The sequence below is a fragment of the Mesoplodon mirus genome, assembly GCF_964341445.2.
Source record: "Mesoplodon mirus genome assembly, chromosome: 14".
NCBI classification, from domain to species: domain Eukaryota; kingdom Metazoa; phylum Chordata; class Mammalia; order Artiodactyla; family Ziphiidae; genus Mesoplodon; species Mesoplodon mirus.
The window spans coordinates 48,925,080-48,946,395 of NC_138990.1; the positions used below are offsets into that span (position 1 = coordinate 48,925,080).

At 38.3% G+C, this 21,316-nt stretch overlaps 1 protein-coding gene across 4 annotated transcripts in view; it reads left to right on the forward strand.

Moving 5' to 3' along the window:
* Positions 1-21,316, forward strand: part of LCLAT1 (lysocardiolipin acyltransferase 1) — a 182,447-nt gene that overhangs the window by 67,961 nt on the left and 93,170 nt on the right. For all 4 annotated transcript variants that reach the window (XM_082642804.1, XM_082642802.1, XM_082642801.1 and 1 more), the window contains one exon: positions 11,290-11,488. In XM_082642804.1, coding sequence (XP_082498930.1) covers positions 11,305-11,488 — 184 coding nt within the window. In that variant the 5' untranslated portion in view covers positions 11,290-11,304. The remainder of the gene's footprint in view (positions 1-11,289; positions 11,489-21,316) is intronic.

Here is a 21,316-nt window from a genome sequence, read left to right on the forward strand (position 1 = left end):
AGTTACTACATTAGTAGAAATCATTGCAATTGTTATGGCTTTCCAGGGTCTAATCAATCTAATTTCTTTGGAAAGCCAATATAAGCAGACTGCTTATTCGTACAGGTATTAGAAACAGACTTTTGGTTTCACTGTTGGCCTTCCCACTTTCTAGTCATTTGAACTTGGCTAAACTACTTAGCTTCTCTAAACTTCTCTTCCTTCATCTGTTTAAAAATAAGGAAATAAATAAAGGAGTTCTAATACCACCTGCCACAGAGTTATTGTGATGACTAGATGAGATAATGAATATAGCCTTTCCAAAGTAAGCAGTAACTGTTTGCTACTATGAAAGTTTTAGGGGGTAAGCTAAACTACATTATCAAAGAAAGTTCAAAACATAGCAGCTGGAAAACGGCAGAACTTTATTCACCCTCAAGTCCAGGCTGACAGGTTAGCTTTGTTCCTGATGTCACTCAGGGACTCTGATTCCTTCCACCCAGCCTGGCATAATATCGTCTTCTGTATGGTCAAGACTGTTCACTACCCCTTCTTTGCCCCACTCAGCAGGAAGTGGGGAGGGAAGGACGTCCAGAGCAAGTGCTTTCCCTTTAGACCAGTGAATTACAAGTTGTACATAATCTCTCTTGCTCACCCCATTGGTGAGAACAGCTAAAAGCTGTAACAGAATCTGGGAAGTGTGGTCTTTTTTCTGACAGCCATGTACACAATTAAACTCTATTACTCTGGAAGAACTGGACAAATCAACTGGACAAATTCTGCCATAGCTGCTCCTCCTGCTGTTACTACTGGTACCAATACTGTTACAGCAGAATTATGTCATATCTATTTACCTTGTACAGCTTCAGTTACGTGTACTAGGGTGGATGTGGGGAGAGCGGAGAGATGAGACTGAATGTTTGAAATGTGAGTGGTCCGGTGCTGAATATGATTCTTGTGTTTAAGACAATATGCAAACCAATAATTTCATCTGATGGCCAGTTGGAGAAATCTGGTCCAACATTCAGAAAAAACAGGCTGAGCTGGTCTTACTGATGTGTGCTGGTCTCTTGTAGGTACTTTCCTATGAGATATTCAAGGGTAATTTCAGCTATTCCTGACTTTTGCCTTATTACCTGTCTTCAGAGCTGATCATATAGGCAAGATTCAACCACCATTGTAGTGTTAAATTGGTATATATTTGCAAAAACTTATGTTACTCAACTTTTTAACTCACTGGCTTACTCACCAGTAGTGGCATATCGATCAGAGAGTCTTTCAGTTGGAAATTTATAGAAGTTGAATCCCTTGTAGCGAGGTTATAGAAAGTTGATGTTCTAGTTTTGAGAAAGTGAACACCTCTGTTAAAAGAAATGGAGGAAAAACTGTCAGGGTGTCTTTTATATCTTTTATTTCATACCTTCATAAGATGCTAATGGAGTTTTTATTTTGAAGCAAATAGTACAACAGATCATTTTTTATTCAGGAATTTAGCTTTCTCTCCCCATAGGTGTACTTTATTTTAAGCAATCCCAACCAGTTAAAAATCATTTTTCAGTAAAAATAAATTAGGGTAAATGCATTTAGACTAATTATTGCTTCACAGAAATGGTCACAAATGATCTTTTCTTTTGTAAGCTTCTCCTGTTCCTTAAAATGATTTCATTGGCAAGATTTTTCTTATCTTACTATTTTAAACTGGCACATTTTCTGTTAAATGAGGTACCACAATAAAATCGTTTAGAATCTTATTAGAGTTAGATGAGACTTAGAGGTCACCTAGTCTAACTTACCTGTGTGTCTGAGAATCCTTTCCTGAAGTCTGCAAAGTACTTCTAGTCTGCAATTCAGTCTCCCTTGGAACATTTTTGTAATGAGGAGTACATGTCCTTGTTCATTTAATTTTTGGATGGTTCTGTTCAGCATAATCAATACTGTCAGGTCAAACTTTGCTTGTGCCCAGAGCAGTTTTTGCTTCTGAAAATTCTGAGTCTTTCCAACAGTGTTTGTTAGCTAATTACTGAGATTATTAGAACTACTTGGAGTTCTGTCCTTTCACCATAAATCATGTCGTAGGAATTCAGCAGTCATTTTCGAACTCCCCATCTAGGACACATGTCTCTTCCACAGCTTGCTGATTCCATTCCCATCCTAGAACACAGCAGGTGTTCAACAAACATAGATTACTGAATATAATTTCTGTCTAGACTGCTGCTCTTAAGAAAGGGGGTCTCAGTCTTTGATGAATGATTTGGGATTGATGAATGACTTGGGATTGCACGTCCCTAGATAGCTAAGGATTTGAGGAGCCCGGCCTAAGCTTAGTCTGAAAAGCCAAGGCAGACTTGGAGATGAGGAACGTCATAGATCTTTCTTACATCAGACTAAGTAAAGATCCACTGGAGTAATAAATAGGAACATGGGGCATGAAGGCAAAACTGATTCTCTGTGATCATGAGGGGACCTGTTCATCTTTGTTTTCATACACACTTGGAGGTAGTAAATAGTGGTATATAAAAGATCCTCAGAAATTACTTCTGTATTTCTAATTCTAGGAGAGATTTTTGACCAGTTAAGTAAAAGTCATGAGAATTATCACTCTTGGTTCAGTTTAAGACATAAAACATAAAATTTTATAAGATTAGTTTCTTACTGTCAAAACTGTTATCTTCTGTACTAGAAACAGAATATGAGAATAGTGTCTTTTTTTTTAACAGTTTTTAATCTGGAATATTTGAATTCTGGAGTTCTTTATAGGCATTACAACTTTATTTCTGTAGTGTATTTGTTATTCTGCTTTTGCAGGAGCTGTAAATAACGTTGACTAGATATGTCTTATCTGGTATTAAAAATGATTAGTGTGAACTAGAGATCTAGGCTGCCCAGAAGATTATATATAACTTTCAGGCACATTCTGATAAGAGTGCTGGATGGCAGGGAGGAGAATGCTTCATAATATGCTCCTCTACAGTCTAGGATTTTGTATTTTGACATTTACTATAACGAAAGGCTAACGATTGTTTTGGGATTCATAGGAAACATATATTAGAAATTACACATGTAAGGTTAGAGTTAGTGTTTGTTTGGGAATTATAGGCTTAAGATGTTTAACTGTTTTCTATAGTACAACATACAATTAGTAGTCAGCTGCCTCTTTCTACCAGTTAAAGGAAGGGTTTCTTGCATTTCAGTTCTTTGCAAAATCTGAAAAGTGTATCATATTTGGAATGCAGAGTGGGGCTGATCTAAACTAACCTTGGATGGTGACTTCAGACATGTCATCTGGGCCAAGACATATAATTCAGTGATTCACTTTGGTAGTTGACAGCCCTTTACACTTGTAAGTGGAAAAATGGTTATTTCTTGCTGTGGGTCCAAGTCTAGAGGGCTCCTCCCTGATCCTCTCCATCCTGAACTCTCTTCTACATGGGAACTTAAGTTCCCAGACTTTGGAGTGGTGGAGGGGGGATTATAACTATTTGAGTGGTTATGGATGCTTTTGAAAATTTGATGAAAACTGCAGGCATTTTGTAGCTACTTTAGCCCAAATGATCATGTTTTACATCTTAACCCTCTGACTCTAATACTGTGGACATAATAACAAACATATCTAACTTTTTTTTAAAGCTAATATGCCTTTTAACCTGTTTTTTTCTTTGTCCTATTTGAGGTCCTATTGTTCTTTTGTATCATACTTTTTTTAAAAAAGGTCTTTTTGGAAAAATACTGAAAAATTGATAAAACATAAAGGCACTTTAATAAATAATTTTAAAGTGTAACTATCAGCCAAATCAAGAAGTAGGAAATTGTCAGCAAGCCACCTAGCTTCCCAGTCGCAACACCTTCCTATTTAGTAGAAGTAGCTACTGTCCTGACTTGTAAGATAATTATTTCCTTGCTTTTCTTTTTAATTTTACCACTTGTATTTTTACCATCTGTATATTTATCCCTAGAATATCTTAGTTACTGTTTCAGAAAGATTTATATATGGACACTTAATGTATATATTCTTGTTTATTTTCTCTCAACATTATGCTTGTATGTTGTCCATGTTGCTGTAGATATCCATAGTTCATTTGTTTTCATTGTTGTATCATATTCCATTGCATTAACTGTACCACAGCTTCTTTGCTATACTTTGATCAAAGTTTTCATAATATTGCCAGAGAACTTTCGATTTTCTTGTCTTTTATCTGCTGTGGACCAGTTTTCTCTCCATTAGTCAAATATTTATTAACTAGTAAATTTGTTACCTGTAAATTATTCAGAAATTTAAATGGGCATTGAAATCAGTAATCAGGGCTTCTTAATATGTTATTGTTCTTTCAAGAACTTCAGTCTGTAATTTTTCTTCTTCTAAATATTTCATATAAACTTTATGCCTGGCCCTCAGAAAAGTTAATTAAGCAAATGTGGCAAATATTTGATCTTCTATGTGTCAAGCACTGTTGTAGGTACTGGGGCTGCAGCACTTTAGTAAATATACATTCTTTATATATTTAAAAAATAAACAGATATGTGTATTTGTTTAAAAAAAATCTTAGTACAGAAAGGTATAAAATGAAAAATTTGACTCTCTGTTCCCTCAGTCCTATGTTCAGTATTAAATTTCTTGACTCTTCTTTTTATTAAAAAAATTTAAAAATCTTATATATCTATAACCTGAAAAAATTACACAGTGGAAACTTTTTGTATGCCTTTTGTACTTTTTCTTTTTGTCTTAATAATCCATCTTGAAGATTTCAATGAAAGTTAGCATTTTTATTTTTATTTTTTTATAACAAATTTAATCAGTTATACATATACATATGTTTCCATAACCCCTCCCTTTTGCGTCTCCCTCCCACCCTCCCTATCCCACCCCTCCAGGCGGTCACAAAGTACCGAGCTGACCTCCCTGTGCTATGCGGCTGCTTCCCACTAGCTATCTACCTCACGTTTGGTAGTGTATATATGTCCATGCCGCTCTTTCACTTTGTCACAGCTTACCCTTCCCCCTCCCCATATCCTCAAGTCCATTCTCTAGTAGGTCTGTGTCTTTATTCCTGTCTTACCCCTATGTTCTTCATGACATTTTTTTTTCTTAAATTCCATATATATGTGTTAGCATACAGTATTTGTCTTTCTCTTTCTGACTTACTTCACTCTGTATGACAGACTCTAGGTCTATCCACCTCATTACAAATAGCTCAATTTCATTTCTTTTTATGGCTGAGTAATATTCCATTGTATATATGTGCCACATCTTCTTTATCCATTCATCCGATGATGGACACTTAGGTTGTTTCCATCTCCGGGCTATTGTAAATAGGGCTGCTATGAACATTTTGGTACATGTCTCTTTTTGAATTATGGTTTTCTCAGGGTATATGCCCAGTAGTGGGATTGCTGGGTCATATGGTAGTTCTATTTGTAGTTTTTTAAGGAACCTCCATACCGTTCTCCATAGCAGCTGTACCAATTCACATTCCCACCAGCAGTGCAAGAGTGTTCCCTTTTTTCCACACCCTCTCCAGCATTTATTGTTTCTAGATTTTTTGATGATGGCCATTCTGACTGGTGTGAGGTGATATCTCATTGTAGTTTTGATTTGCATTTCTCTAATGAGTAAAGATGTTGAGCATCCTTTCATGTGTTTGTTGGCAGTCTGTATATCTTCTGTGGAGAAATGTCTATTTAGGTCTTCTGCCCATTTTTGGATTGGGTTGTTTGTTTTTTTTGTTATTGAGCTGCATGAGCTGCTTATAAATTTTGGAGATTAATCCTTTGTCAGTTGCTTCATTTGCAAATATTTTCTCCCATTCTGAGGGTTGTCTTTTGGTCTTGTTTATGGTTTCCTTTGCTGTGCAAAAGCTTTGAAGTTTCATTAGGTCCCATGTGTTTATTTTTGTCTTTATTTCCATTTCTCTAGGAGGTGGGTCAAAAAGGATCTTGCTGCGATTTATGTCATAGAGTGTTCTGCCTGTGTTTTCCTCTAAGAGTTTGATAGTGTCTGGCCTTACATTTAGGTCTTTAATCCATTTTGAGCTTATTTTTGTGTATGGTGTTAGGGAGTGATCTAATCTCATACTTTTACATGTCCCTGTCCAGTTTTCCCAGCACCACTTATTGAAGAGACTGTCCTTTCTCCACTGTACATTCCTGCCTCCTTTATCAAAGATAAGGTGACCATATGTCCGTGGGTTTAACTCTGGGCTTTCTATCCTGTTCCATTGATCTATCTTTCTGTTTTTGTGCCAGTACCATACTGTCTTGATTACTGTAGCTTTGTAGTATAGTCTGAAGTCAGGGAGCCTGATTCCTCCAGCTCCATTTTTCGTTCTCAAGATTGCTTTGGCTATTCGGGGTCTTTTGTGTTTCCATACAAATTGTGAAATTTTTTGTTCTAGTTCTGTGAAAAATGCCAGTGGTAGTTTGATAGGGATTGCATTGAATCTGTAGATAGCTTTGGGTAGTAGAGTCATTTTCACAATGTTGATTCTTCCAATCCAAGAACATGGTACATCTCTCCATCTATTTGTATCATCTTTAATTTCTTTCATCAGTGTCTTATAATTTTCTGCATACAGGTCTTTTGTGTCCTTAGGTAGGTTTATTCCTAGATATTTTATTCTTTTTGTTGCAGTGGTAAATGGGAGTGTTTCCTTGATTTCACTTTCAGATTTTTCATCATCAGTATATAGGAATGCCAGAGATTTCTGTGCATTAATTTTGTATCCTGCAACTTTACCAAATTCATTGATTAACTCTAGTAGTTTTCTGGTAGCATCTTTAGGATTCTCTATGTATAGTATCATGTCATCTGCAAACAGTGACAGCTTTACTTCTTCTTTTCCGATTTGGATTCCTTTTATTTCCTTTTCTTCTCTGATTGCTGTGGCTAAAACTTCCAAAACTAGGTTGAATAAGAGTGGTGAAAGTGGGCAACCTTGTCTAGTTCCTGATCTTAGTGGAAATGGTTTCAGTTTTTCACCATTGAGGACGATGCTGGCTGTGGGTTTGTCATATATGGCCTTTATTATGTTGAGGAAAGTTCCCTCTATGCCTACTTTCTGCAGGGTTTTTATCATAAATGGGTGTTGAATTTTGTCGAAAGCTTTCTCTGCATCTATTGAGATGATCATATGGTTTTTCTCCTTCAATTTGTTAATATGGTGTATCACGTTGATTGATTTGCGTATATTGAAGAATCCTTGCATTCCTGGAATAAACCCCACTTGATCATGGTGTATGATCCTTTTAATGTGCTGTTGGATTCTGTTTGCTAGTATTTTGTTGAGGATTTTTGCATCTATGTTCATCAGTGATATTGGCCTGTAGTTTTCTTTCTTTGTGACATCCTTGCCTGGTTTTGGTATCAAGGTGATGGTGGCCTCGTAGAATGAGTTTGGGAGTGTTCCTCCCTCTGCTATATTTTGGAAGAGTTTCAGAAGGATAGGTGTTAGCTCTTCTCTAAATGCTTGATAGAATTCGCCTGTGAAGCCATCTGGTCCTGGGCTTTTGTTTGTTGGAAGATTTTTTATCACAGTTTCAATTTCAGTGCTTGTGATTGGTCTGTTCATATTTTCTATTTCTTCCTGATTCAGTCTTGGCAGGTTGTGCATTTCTAAGAATTTGTCCATTTCTTCCAGGTTGTCCATTTTATTGGCATAGAGTTGCTTATAGTAATCTCTCATGATCTTTTGTATTTCTGTAGTGTCAGTTGTTACTTCTCCTTTTTCATTTCTAATTCTATTGATTTGAGTCTTCTCCCTTTTTTTCTTGATGAGTCTGGCTAATGGTTTATCAATTTTGTTTATCTTCTCAAAGAACCAGCTTTTAGTTTTATTCATCTTTGCTATCGTTTCCTTCATTTCTTTTTCATTTATTTCTGATCTGATTTTTATGATTTCTTTCCTTCTGCTAACTTTGGGATGTTTTTGTTCTTCTTTCTCTAATTGCTTTAGGTGCAAGGTTAGGTTGTTTATTCGAGATGTTTCCTGTTTCTTAAGGTGGGATTGTATTGCTATAAACTTCCCTCTTAGAACTGCTTTTGCTGCATCCCATAGGTTTTGGGTCGTCGTGTCTCCATTGTCATTTGTTTCTAGGTATTTTTTAATTTCCTCTTTGATTTCTTCAGTGATCACTTCGTTATTAAGTAGTGTATTGTTTAGCCTCCATGTGTTTGTATTTTTTACAGCTCTTTTCCTGTAATTGATATCTAGTCTCATAGCATTGTGGTCGGAAAAGATACTTGATACAATTTCAATTTTCTTAAATTTACCAAGGCTTGATTTGTGACCCAAGATATGATCTATCCTGGAGAATGTTCCATGAGCACTTGAGAAAAATGTGTATTCTTTTGTTTTTGGATGGAATGTCCTATAAATATCAATTAAGTCCATCTTGTTTAATGTATCATTTAAAGCTTGTGTTTCCTTATTTATTTTCATTTTGGATGATCTGTCCATTGGTGAAAGTGGGGTGTTAAAGTCCCCTACTATGATTGTGTTACTGTCGATTTCTCCTTTTATGGCTGTTAGTATTTGCCTTATGTATTGAGGTGCTCCTATGTTGGGTGCATAAATATTTACAATTGTTATATCTTCTTCTTGGATCGATCCCTTGATCATTATGTAGTGTCCTTCTTTGTCTCTTCTAGTAGTCCTTATTTTAAAGTCTATTTTGTCTGATATGAGAATTGCTACTCCAGCTTTCTTTTGGTTTCCATTTGCATGGAATATCTTTTTCCATCCCCTTACTTTCAGTCTGTATGTGTCTCTAGGTCTGAAGTGGGTCTCTTGTAGACAGCATATAGATGGGTCTTGTTTTTGTATCCATTCAGCCACTCTGTGTCTTTTGGTGGGAGCATTTAGTCCATTTACATTTAAGGTAATTATCGATATGTATGTTCCTATTCCCATTTTCTTAATTGTTTTGGGTTCATTATTGTAGGTATATTCCTTCTGTTGTGTTTCTTGCCTAGAGAAGTTCCTTTAGCATTTGTTGTAAAGCTGGTTTGGTGGTGCTGAACTCTCTCAGCTTTTGCTTGTCTGTAAACGTTTTAATTTCTCCATCAAATCTGAATGAGATCCTTGCTGGGTAGAGTAATCTTGGTTGCAGGTTTTTCTCCTTCATCACTTTAAATATGTCCTGCCACTCCCTTCTGGCTTGTAGAGTTTCTGCTGAGAGATCAGCTGTTATCCTGATGGGGATTCCCTTGTGTGTTATTTGTTGTTTTTGCCTTGCTGCTTTTAATATGATTTCTTTGTGTTTAATTTTTGACAGTTTGATTAATATGTGTCTTGGTGTATTTCTCCTTGGATTTATTCTGTATGGGACTCTCTGTGCCTCCTGGACTTGATTAACTATTTCCTTTCCCATATTAGGGAAGTTTTCAACTATAATCTCTTCAAATATTTTCTCAGTCCCTTTCTTTTTCTCTTCTTCTTCTGGAACCCCTATAATTCGAATGTTGGTGCGTTTAATGTTGTCCCAGAGGTCTCTGAGACTGTCCTCTGTTCTTTTCATTCTTTTTTCTTTATTTTGCTCTGCAGCAGTTATTTCCACTATTTTATCTTCCACCTCACTTATCCGTTCTTCTGCCTCAGTTATTCTGCTATTGATCCCATCTAGAGTATTTTTTATTTCATTTATTGTGTTTTTAATCGATGCTTGATTCATCTTTAGTTCTTCTAGGTCCTTGTTAACTGTTTCTTGCATTTTGTCTATTCTATTTCCAAGATTTTGGATCTGGGAAATAGAATCTTGGATCATCTTTACCATCATTATTCTGAATTCTTTTTCAGGTAGACTGCCTATTACCTCTTCATTTGTTAGGTCTGGTGGGTTTTTATCTTGCTCCTTCTCCTGCTGTGTGTTTTTCTGTCTTCTCATTTTGCTTATGTTACTGTGTTTGGGGTCTCCTTTTTGCAGGCTGCAGGTTCGTAGTTCCTGTTGTTTTTGGTGTCTGTCCCCAGTGGCTAAGGTTGGTTTAGTGGGTTGTGTAGGCTTCCTGGTGGAGGGGACTAGTGCCTGTGTTCTGGTGGATGAGGCTGGATCTTGTCTTTCTGGTGGGCAGGTCCACGTCTGGTGGTGTGTTTTGGGGTGTCTGTGGACTTTTTATGATTTTAGGCCACCTCTCTGCTAATGGGTGGCGTTGTGTTCCTGTCTTGCTAGTTGTTTGGCTCAGGGTGTCCAGCACTGTAGCCTGCTGGTCGTTGAGTGAAGCTGGGTGCTGGTGTTGAGATGGAGATCTCTGGAAGATTTTCGCCGTTTGATATTATGTGGAGCTGGGAGGTCTCTTGTGGACCAGTGTCCTGAAGTTGGCTCTCCCACCTCAGAGGCACAGCACTGACTCCGGGCTCCTCAATTTGGGATGATGTGTTGTCTATTCATGTATTCCACAGATGCAGGATACATCAAGTTGATTGTGGAGCTTTAATCCGCTGCTTCTGAGGCTGCTGGGAGAGGTTTCCCTTTCTCTTCTTTGTTCTCACAGCTCCTGGGTCTCAGCTTTGGATTTGGCCCCGCCTCTGCGTGTAGGTCGCCGGAGGGCGTCTGCTCTTCGCTCAGATAGGACAGGGTTAAAGGAGCAGCCTCTTCGGGGACTCTGGCTCACTCAGGCCGGGAGGGAGGGAGGGGCACGGAGTGCGGGGCGAGCCTGCAGCGGCAGAGGTCGGCGTGACGTTGCACCAGCCCGAGGCGCGCCGTGCGTTCTCCCAGGGAAGCCGCCCCTGGATCCCGGGACCCCGGCAGTGGCGGGCTGCACAGGCTCCCGGAAGGGCGGTGTGGGCAGTGACCTGCGCTCGCACACAGGCTTCTTGGCGGCGGCAGCAGCACCCCCAGCGTCCCACGCCCGTCACTGGGCTCCGCGCTTTCAGTCGCGACTCGCGCCCGTCTATGGAGCCCCTTTAAGCAGCGCTCTTAATCCCCTCTCCTCGCGCACCAGGAAACCAAGAGGGAAGAAAAAGTCTCTTGCCTCTTTGGCAGCTCCAGAGTTTTCACGGACACCCTCCCGGCTAGCTGTGGCACATTAGCCCCCTTCAGGCTGAGTTCTCGCCGCCAGCCCCAGTCCTCTCCCTGCGCTCTGACCCAAGTTAGCATTTTTAAATAAGGGAACTGCCAGAAACTTAAATTAGTAGAACTGAAAATAGAAACAGTGCCTTCGTGTTCTTCCAGATTAACTTCTTTTTCTTAATTTATTATAGAAGCAAGAATAACATGCTTTTGACTTATTAGAAATCAGATTTATTTATGGGACATGATAAAATTTATCTATGGAAAATCATAACTTTAAATTGTTAAATATCTGTATTGCTTTTTCTGTAGGCATTGCTGGAGACCATGTTTGGTGTAAAAGTGATTATAACAGGTGATGCATTTGTTCCTGGAGAAAGAAGTGTCATTATCATGAATCATCGGACAAGAATGGACTGGATGTTCCTGTGGAATTGTCTGATGAGATATAGCTACCTCAGATTAGAGAAAATTTGCCTCAAAGCCACTCTCAAATGTGTTCCAGGATTTGGTAGGCTATTCACAAATTATTATAAGTTGTTCATTTATTTTATATGTGATGTACTCACTCTAAAACTACCGAATAACTTACTAAACTCCACTTAAGTATTAAAGCCATTTCCACTTTTTTCCCTCCCTAGCCAAAAATAATCACCAGTTTTGTTTTTTTCCTTAGGGGATAATAGATTATTTTAATCCTTTTTCAGAAACATCTTACGTTGAAATAGAATAAACTATTATTCACAAGGAAGTAGATATGGTCCCAGAAGGACCAAAAATTTGAAGATTTGAATTAATAGTTCAGTAACTTTTTATTACATGTCATACTTGTGGTAATTTAGACCAGAAAGTGGTCTGTGCTGATAAGGTACTTGAAAGGTACTGATTCATTCACATTTATCTAATAAATAGTAATTTAATAACCATTGGTTCCAAGCGTTATACCAGGTGCTGGTGTTTTCTGAACTTACCTAATCCATCACTTTTTTTTTAAAGGCTTTTCACTGTCCTTGTTGTATACTATAATATTAAAATTCCTAGAAATGTTTATTTTCCATAGTTAGGAAAGCAGCATGTTCACTGAGTGGTGGATAAGTAGGGATATTTCAACATTGCATGTTAAATCTTAATTGATCTCCACTCTGTAATGTGAAGTAGGGGTGAGGAACAGACTAAAAGTATATTCAAACCAGTTATTCACATATGAGTGGATGAAGCACCCACTATACTCCCTGACAGCCTCATCCATTAAATCTGTACTTCTTTGGTTTCCTATGTAATATTTCTTTGAATTCTTGGCTCTCTAAACCATGTGCCTATCAGTGTACTGAAATTGTGTAGGATTTGTAAGGGCAAAGGGCAGGCATTGTCCTCAGGATAGACTAGTAAGAAGTACTGCATGTTTGTGTTTTAGTTGCCTTCATGCTAATAGTTTTATCTTTCTCTTTGTCACTTGCACAGTATTGTGCTCTCAGGATAGTCAGATTCCTTAAATGGCAACTGACTGTCCCTAGAGCAAACATCCCCATAGAACCAGCAGGAAGCTGCAAGGCATTTTATGACCTAGCCCCAGAATTCATATAGCATCACATCTACAGTACGTTATTGGTGGAAGCCATCACTGTCCTCAAAGAGTCTAGGGGAGGGAGCATAGACTTCACCTCTTGATGGCAGAAATGTCAACAATATTATAGTAGTTTTAAAACTGCCACATTCCTAAAAAGACTGATCAAAAATGATAAATGTCTTATCATTCCTGATTCTACATAAAATAAAGTAACAGAATATTAAGAACATTATGTGAATGAGCTTGAAAATATATATGAAATCAACAAATTACATTCAGAAAAGTACAACTGACAAAATCTGATAATAATGAAAACAAATGAAAAAGAAAATTAAAACAGCTTCGTGTCTAATAAAGAGATTGAATCCATAATTAAGAGCCTTCTTACAGCGGTTTTTGGAGGACAATGGCAGCTGCCTGATCTTCCTCATCTTTAGAAAAACAAAAAACATCCAATCAACAAGCAGAGTAAGTAAAACCACATATCACTCATCTCTTCAGCATGACCAGGAGACAAGGCATTTAGAAGGTTCTGGTATTAAGTAGAGAAAGTCTAAAAGAGTTCTTTCTACCCTCCCATCATTGCAAACCTGTGGGTTCTGAGAGTGGGAAGAGACTTAAGAGTAGAGAGGCATGGAAAACTTAGAGGAAGCACAAACAAAAGTATCTCCAGAAAAATTAAAGTCTAACACTAAATGCCAAAATACTGAACACAGGTCTGGGCATAGTAGTTCACAGCACAAGATATAAGGAAGTGATTAGAAAGACAGTGGGACCTGAAGATGCCTCAGAGAAGTATTGCTTCTGAGGGAGAATCAGATATATAGAGAAGGCCTAGCTTCCCTTAGAAGTGTGGTAGTGAAGGAAAACAAGGAAATTAAAAATCCTGCAGGAATAAAAAGAGAAGCAAAGAAATAACAGTCTTTGCTTACCCCACCCCCAAAATTATACAGCAAAACCCAATAACCATAAAAGGTTTTTAAATTCATAAAAGAAACAAGTGGAGGACAGAACTGAAAAAACAAAAAGCCAAAAAATGTACACCATAACACAACACTCCAAACTGAATGGATTATCATTAACTAAACATTTGGGGATATTAAAAAAAAGATACTTTTGAGTGAGAAATACAATGAACAGTAATAGACAAGAAAACAAGGAGAAATATAAGTCAATTGAATTCAAGGAAATAAAAGAACAAAAAGGCAAAATCATGTCAGAAATGAAGAGCGAATTATGAAATATCCAGGAGGAAAATAGAGTAAAATGAAAATAAAGAGCAATACAAGAAAACAGAAAATGACTCAACAGTGAAAAGCTGAAAGCATTTCCTCTAAGATGAAGAACAGGACAAGGATGTCTACTCTCAGCCACTTTTTTTTTTTTTTTTTTCCCAGTTAGGTCACGACAGAGCATTTGAGTAGAGTTCCCTGTGCTATACAGAAGGTTCTCATTAGTTATCTATTTTATACATAGTAGTGTGTATATGTCAATCGCAGTCTCCCAATTCATCCCACACCCTTTTCCCCCCTTGGTAACCATAAGTTTGTTTTCCACATCGGTGACTCTGTCTCTGCTTTTTTTTTTTTTTTTTAAGTATGTCATTAATTTTTTTTTCTTTATAACAAATTTAATCAGTTATACATATACATATGTTCCCATATCCCCTCCCTTTTGCGTCTCCCTCCCACCCTCCCTATCCCACCCCTCCAGGCGGTCACGAAGCACCGAGCTGATCTCCCTGTTCAGCCACTTTTTTTTGTTGGCCATGCCATGCAGCTCATGGGCTCTTAGTTCCCTGGCCAGGGATTGAACCTTGGCCACAGCAGTGAAAGCGCTGAGTCCTAACCCCTGGACCACCATGGAATTCCCACGCTCTTGCCACTTTTATTCAACATAGTCTTGGAAGTCATAGCCACAGCAATCAGAGAAGAAAAAGAAATAAAAGAAATCCAGATGGGAAAAGAAGTAGTAAAACTGTTTGCAGAAGTAGTCACTGTTTGCAGATGACATGGTACTATACATAGAGAATCCTAAAGATGCTACCAGAATCAATAGTGTCAAAATGACTATTCTCCTCAGGGCAATCTACAGATTGAGTGCAATCCCTATTAAATTATCAATGGCATTTTCCACAGAACTAGAACAAAAAATTTTTTTAATTTGTATGGAAATACAAAAGACCTTGAATAGCCAAAACAATCCTGAGAAAGAAAAACAGATGGAGGAACCATGTCCCCTGACCCTAGACTATACTACAAAGCTACAGTCATCAAAACAGTATGGTACTGGCACAAAAACAGATATATACATCAATGGAACAGGATGGAAAGCCCAGAAATAAACCCACACATACATCTGTGGTCAATTAATCTATGACAAAGGAGGCAAGACTATACAATGAAGAAAAGTCAGTTTCTTCAATAAGTGGTGCTGGTAAAACTGGACAACTACAGGTAAAATAATGAAACTAGAACATTCTCTAATGCCAGACACAAAAATAAACTCAAAATGAATCAAAGACCTAAATATAAGATGCGATACTATAAAACTCTTAGAGGAAAACATAGGAAGAAGACTCTTTGACATAAAACACAGCAAGGTCTTTTTCAATCCATCTGCTAGGGTAATGGAAATAAAAACAAAAATAAATTAATGAGACCTAATTAAACTCAAAAGCTTTTTCACAGCAGAGAAAACCATAAATGAAACAAAAAGAAACCCCACAGAATGGGAGAAAATATTTGCAAACAATGCGACTAACAAGGGATTAATCTCCAAAATTTACAAGCAGCTCATGCAGCTCGATATCGATAAAATGAACAACCCAATCAAAAAATGGTCAGAAGACCTAAATAAATATTTCTCCAGAGAAGACATACACATGGCCAAGAGGCACATGAAAAGATGCCCAACATCACTAATTATTAGAGAAATGCAAATCAAAACTGCAATGAGATATCACATCACACCGATCAGAATGGCCATCATCAAAAAGTCTACAAACAATAAATGATGGAGAGGCTGTGGAGAAAAGGGAATCCTCCTACACTGTTGGTGGGAATGTAAATTGGTACATCCACTATGCAGAACAGTACGGAGGGTCCTTAAAACAGTAAAAATAGAACTACCATATCATCCAGCAATCCCACTCCTGGGCATATATCCAGAGAAAACCATAATCTGAAAAGATACAGGCACCTCAGTGTTCATAGTAGCCAAGACATGGAAGCAACCTAAATGTCCATTGACAGAGGAATGGATAAAGAAGATGTGGTACATATATACAATGGAATATTACTTAGCCATAAAAAGAATGAAATAATGCCATTTGCAGCAACATGGATGGACCTAGAGAGTATCATACTAAGTGAAGTAAGACAAATATCATATGATATCATTTATATGTGGAATCTTAAAAAATTATACAAATGAAGTTATTTACAAGCCAGAAACAGACTTACAGATGTCGAAAACAAACTTAAGGTTAGCAAAGTGGAAACGGGGATGGGGAGGGATAAATCAGGAGCTTGTGATTAACACACACAAACTACTATATATAAGATAGGTAACCAACAAGGACCTACTGTATAGCACAGAGAACTATACTCAATATTTTATAATAACGTATAAGGGAAAAGAATCTGAAAAACAATGAACATATGTGTATGTATAACTGAATCACTTTGCTGCACACTTGAACCTAGCACAACATTGCAAATCAACTATACTCCAACACAGTTTTTAAAAAACCAAAAGAAAATAGAGAATGAAAAGGAGGAAAAAAAAATTGTCAGAGAGAAAGTAGTTGAAATGGAACCCAGTTAGAGGAGTTCTAACATCTGTATAATTGGAGCCTCTAAAACAGACAGTCAAAACAATGTAACTTAAATATTACAAGGGTGATATTTTAAAGTACGACCCAAGAAGAATCTTGGGCGTAAAAGACGACTGAGAATTCCCTGGGTGGCGCAGTGGTTAAGAATCCGCCTGCCAATGCAGGGGACATGGGCTTGAGCCCTGGTCCGGGAAGATCCCACATGCTGCGGAGCAACCAAGCCCTTGCACCACAACTACTGAGCCTGCACTCTAGAGCCCATGAGCCACAACTACTGAGCCTGTGAACCACAACTACTGAAGCCCACCCACCTAGAGCCCGTGCTTCACAACAACCCACTGCAGTGAGAAGCCCACACACCGCAATGAAGAGTAGCCCCCACTCACTGCAACTAGAGAAAGCCTGTGCGCAGCAACGAAGACCCAACACAGCCAAAAGTAAATAAATAAATTTATTTTAAAAATAAAAAAATAAAAGAAAACTGGAGGACTTCCCTGGTAGTACAGTGGTTAAGAATCTGCCTGCCACTGCAGGGGATGCATGTTCAATCCCTGGTCTGGGAAGATCCCACATGCCATGGAGCAACTAAGCCTATGAGCCACAACTCCTGAAACTGCGTGCCACAACTACTGAAGCCCACATGCCTAGAGCCCATGCTCCACAACAAGAGAAGCCACTGCAATGAGAAGCCCGTGCACTGCAACAGAGTAGCCCCCACTTGCGGCAACTAGAGAAAGCCTGCGCGCATCAACAAAGACCCAACAGCCAAAAATAAATGAATTTATTTTTTAAAAAATAGTTCATAAAAAAAAAAGATGAGTGGAAAGGCAGTTCCAACACAATAGTATGAGGCGCTCTGTAGACCCACTTCCCAGTAAAACTGGTGAAAATTCTGAAGTAAGTCATTTAAAGTCTCCAGAAATGGTCCGAAAGACATACAGCAAATGAAGAAACATTTATTCAAGAAAATTTATACCAAGACTCATCGAGAACAATGAGAATCTGTAGTATTTGAAACAAGACACACTTGTTTCCTCCCACCTCCCTGTTCAGCCAGACAGAAACTCTGCTCCAGACTAGTGCAGCCAGGAACACAGGGCGACCCACAATCAGGAGGAATCTGACAACTCTGAGCATCTCCCTCAGGAGTGGAGGTTTTGAATCCCACATCTAGCACCCCAGCTTTTAACACCTGCACCTGAGAGATGAACCTTCAAAACATCTAGCTTTGAAAGCCAGTGGAGACCCATAGGATATAGCAAACTGAGAAATAGTTTTTAAAGGGCCCTGCACACTTATGTGGCTATACTCCAGGACCCAGTGCAGAGGCAGCTGAATGAAAAGCCCCCAGTCTTTCTGTGAAAGATGGCTATTTGCTTATATTCCTTGCTGTGGCCGGAGGGGCAGCCTTCTAATTAAACACACATCTAAGGGCAGACTGTAATCTAGAAACCTTGGGGGTGGGGATATCACTCTCCCTCTGGCCCACCTCTGGTCACCAGTGTCTCTGAGAAAGGAGTTTGTATACTTGTCTGGAACTCTGACTTTTGTGGCTGTCACCCAGAAAACACATGCCTTGATAACCTGGCTCTTGTAGCCAGTGAGCTTGTGTTTGGGGGGAGGGGGGAGGTCAATGGGACAGTAGCAAGTAAAGAAAGAATTCTTAGAGCCAACCATTACTCTAGAGCTTATTTAGCATGGAGGGAGCAGACATAAAAGCCCATCTCCAAGTCTTCTCCTGAAAGAACTATATTTACATACTTTAAAAGCTGCTGCCTGAGGGTTTGACTTCCAATTGGCTTGAATCAAGGTGCTGAGATCCTCCCCCAACAGTGGCATATCCATCCTCAACTACTGGGAGCCACTAAAAATAAAGTAGGCTGCTCGGACAATCACAAAGTTTTAAGAGACAACCAAGAACTAGAGCAGGGTTGAATGATAAGGTTCATCTCCTATAGGAAGACACTCCTACAAGCCTGGGAGAGGTGAGTGTTATATCTAATGCATAGAAACCAACACAGAGAGTCAAGTGAAATTAAGAAACAGAGGAATATATTCCGATTACAGAACAAAACTTTAGGGAAAGATGTTAATAAACTGGAGACGAGGAATTAACCTGCTGGTAAAGAGGTCAAAATTACAGTCCTAAAGATGCTCATTGGGCTCAGGAGAACAATGCATGAGAAGTTTAACAAAGAGAAAATATAAGAAAGAAGTCACAGAGCTGAAGAATATAATAACTGAACTGAAAACAGGGGGTTTAACAGTTTAAGCAGTAGAAAAGGGTCAGTGAACTTGAAGACAGGGCAGTAGAACATAACCAATCAAAGCAGCAAACATAAAAAATGGAAAACATTGACAATAACTTAAGGGAATTATGGGACAACATCAAGTGGTCCTGCATTTACATTATAGAGGTCCCAGAAGAAGAGAAAAAGAAAGGGGCAGAAAACTTATTTGAAGACACAATGGCCAAAAAGTACCTCAGCCGGGGGAAGGAAACAGATATCCAGATCCAGGAAGCCCAGAGAATTCCAAATAAGATGAACTTAAAGAGCCTCACACCAAGACACATAATTAACTCATTTCTGACGGGGGATTTTTGCAAAAATTAATGCCTGTGGCCAGTGATTTCTATTTTGGTCAGCCAAAAATTAATTGTTATTTCACTAACACTTTGTGGGTTATTACGTTCAATAGTTACACCTGCCACACCTGTAAAGTCTTCTAATTTTCATGAAATGTTGTCTTCAATCCACTCTTCTACAGAAGCAAAGGAGAATTCTCCAGCACTGAGTTTTATTTTCACTTTCTGTATCAGAATCAATCACTAAGGTTTTTTGTCTTTTTGTTGGTCTAATATTCACATCGTCTGAATCAGAACGATATTCTGAAGAACTGTCTTCTGAGACACTAGTGTATGTGTCACTCAGACGATCAGAGAAAGTATCTGCATAGAATTCACCGGGAAATTCTTCTTCACTCAGAATTTTGTGATACGTCATTTTTGAAAATTTTACGTTTATAATATACACAAAGTTGGAACAAAAACCTAACGGAGCAAAATGTGAATGATATTGACAATCACAAGTTGTATAATGAACCCTTGATCAATTTTAAGCTCTAACAACTTTGCACAGTGATGTTAATCGTATCACTCTCTAAAAACATACTGATACATCTCCTTTCAATAACATTCAGGTAACAAAAGATGTATTAATATGTCTCCAGTCAATAATGTGTTGAAGTGTCAAAATTTAAAGATATGAAGAGAATTTTCAAAGCAGCAAGAGGAAAACAACTTGTTACCTACAAGGGAACCCCCATAAGATTATCAGCATATTTTTCAGAAGAACCTTTGCAGACCAGACGGGAGTAGCATGCTATATTCAAAGTGCTGAAAGAAAAAAACTGCCAGTCAAGAAAACTGTATCTGGCAAAGTTGTCCTTCAGAATTGAAGGAGCGAGAGAGAGAGGTTTGTGGACAAGCAAAAGCTCAAGGAGTCCATCTCCTCTAGAATGGCCTTAACAAAAAAATGTTAAAGGGACTTCTTTAAGCTGAAAAGAAAAGGTGCTAATTAGAACTGGGAAACGTGAATGTATAAATATCCTTGGTAAATATAAATATATAGTAAAATTTAGAATAATGTTGTAAAGGTTGTGGGTTAATCACTTCTAAAGCTAGAATAAAGTTTAAAAGACAAAAGTATTAAAAATAACTATAGCTACAATAATTTTTAAGGGATACGGAAGATAAAAAGATATAAACTGTGACCTCAAAAACATAACATGGTGGGGGAGTAGTAAAAATGTACAGCCTTAGGGCTTCCCTGGTGGCGCAGTGGTTGAGAGTCCGCCTGCCGATGCAGGGGACATGGGTTCGTGCCCCGGTCCGGGAAGATCCCACGTGCCGCAGAGAGGCGGGGCCCGTGAGCCATGGCCGCTGAGCCTGCGCGTCCGGAGCCTGTGCTCCACAGTGGGGGAGGCCACAGCAGTGAGAGGCCTGCATACCACAAAAAAAAAAAAAAAAAAAAAAGTACAGCCTTAGAATGTGTCTCAACTTAAGTTGTTATCAACTTAAAACAACTGTTATACATTATTTTATGTGTCATGTTAACCGCAAAGGAAAAAACTGTAGCAGATGCACAAATGATAGAGAAAAAGGACTCTAAGCCCACCACTACAGAAAGTCACAAAGGAAGAGAGCAAGAGAGGGAGAAAGGAAGAAAGGAATTACAAAACAGCCACAAAACAATTAGCCAAATGGCAGTAAGTACATAGCTATCAATAATTACTTTAAATGTAAATGGATTAAATTCTTCAATTGGAAGGCAAAAGTGGCTGATGGATTAAAAAAAAACAAGACCTATCTTTATGGTGTCTATAAGAGACCTACCTCAGGTCTAAGAACACACACAGACTGAAAGTGAAGGGATGGAAAAAGATATCCCATGCAAATGGAAACCAAAAGAAAGCTGAGTTAGCTGTATTTCATATCAGACAAAATAGACTTTAAGACAAAGTCTGTGATAAAAGACAAAGAAGGTCATTATATAATGATGAAGGGGTCAGTCCAACAAGAGTATATAACATATGTAAATATTTATGCACCTAACAAAGGAGCACCTAAATACGTAAATGTTAACAAACCTAAAGGGAGAATAGCAATTCAGTAATAGTAGAGGACTTTAATATCCCATTTTCATCAATGGATGATCATCCAGACAGAAAATCAATAAGGAAACATTGGCCTTAAGTCCAGTTGGTCTGACATATGGTTTAATAGACATATATAGAATATTGTATCTCAAAGCAACAAAATGCACATTTTTCTCAGGCTCACATGGAATATTCTCCAGGATAGATCATATGTTAGGCCTCAAAACAAGTTTTATTACATTTAAGAAGGTTGAAATCATGTCAAGGAATCTTTT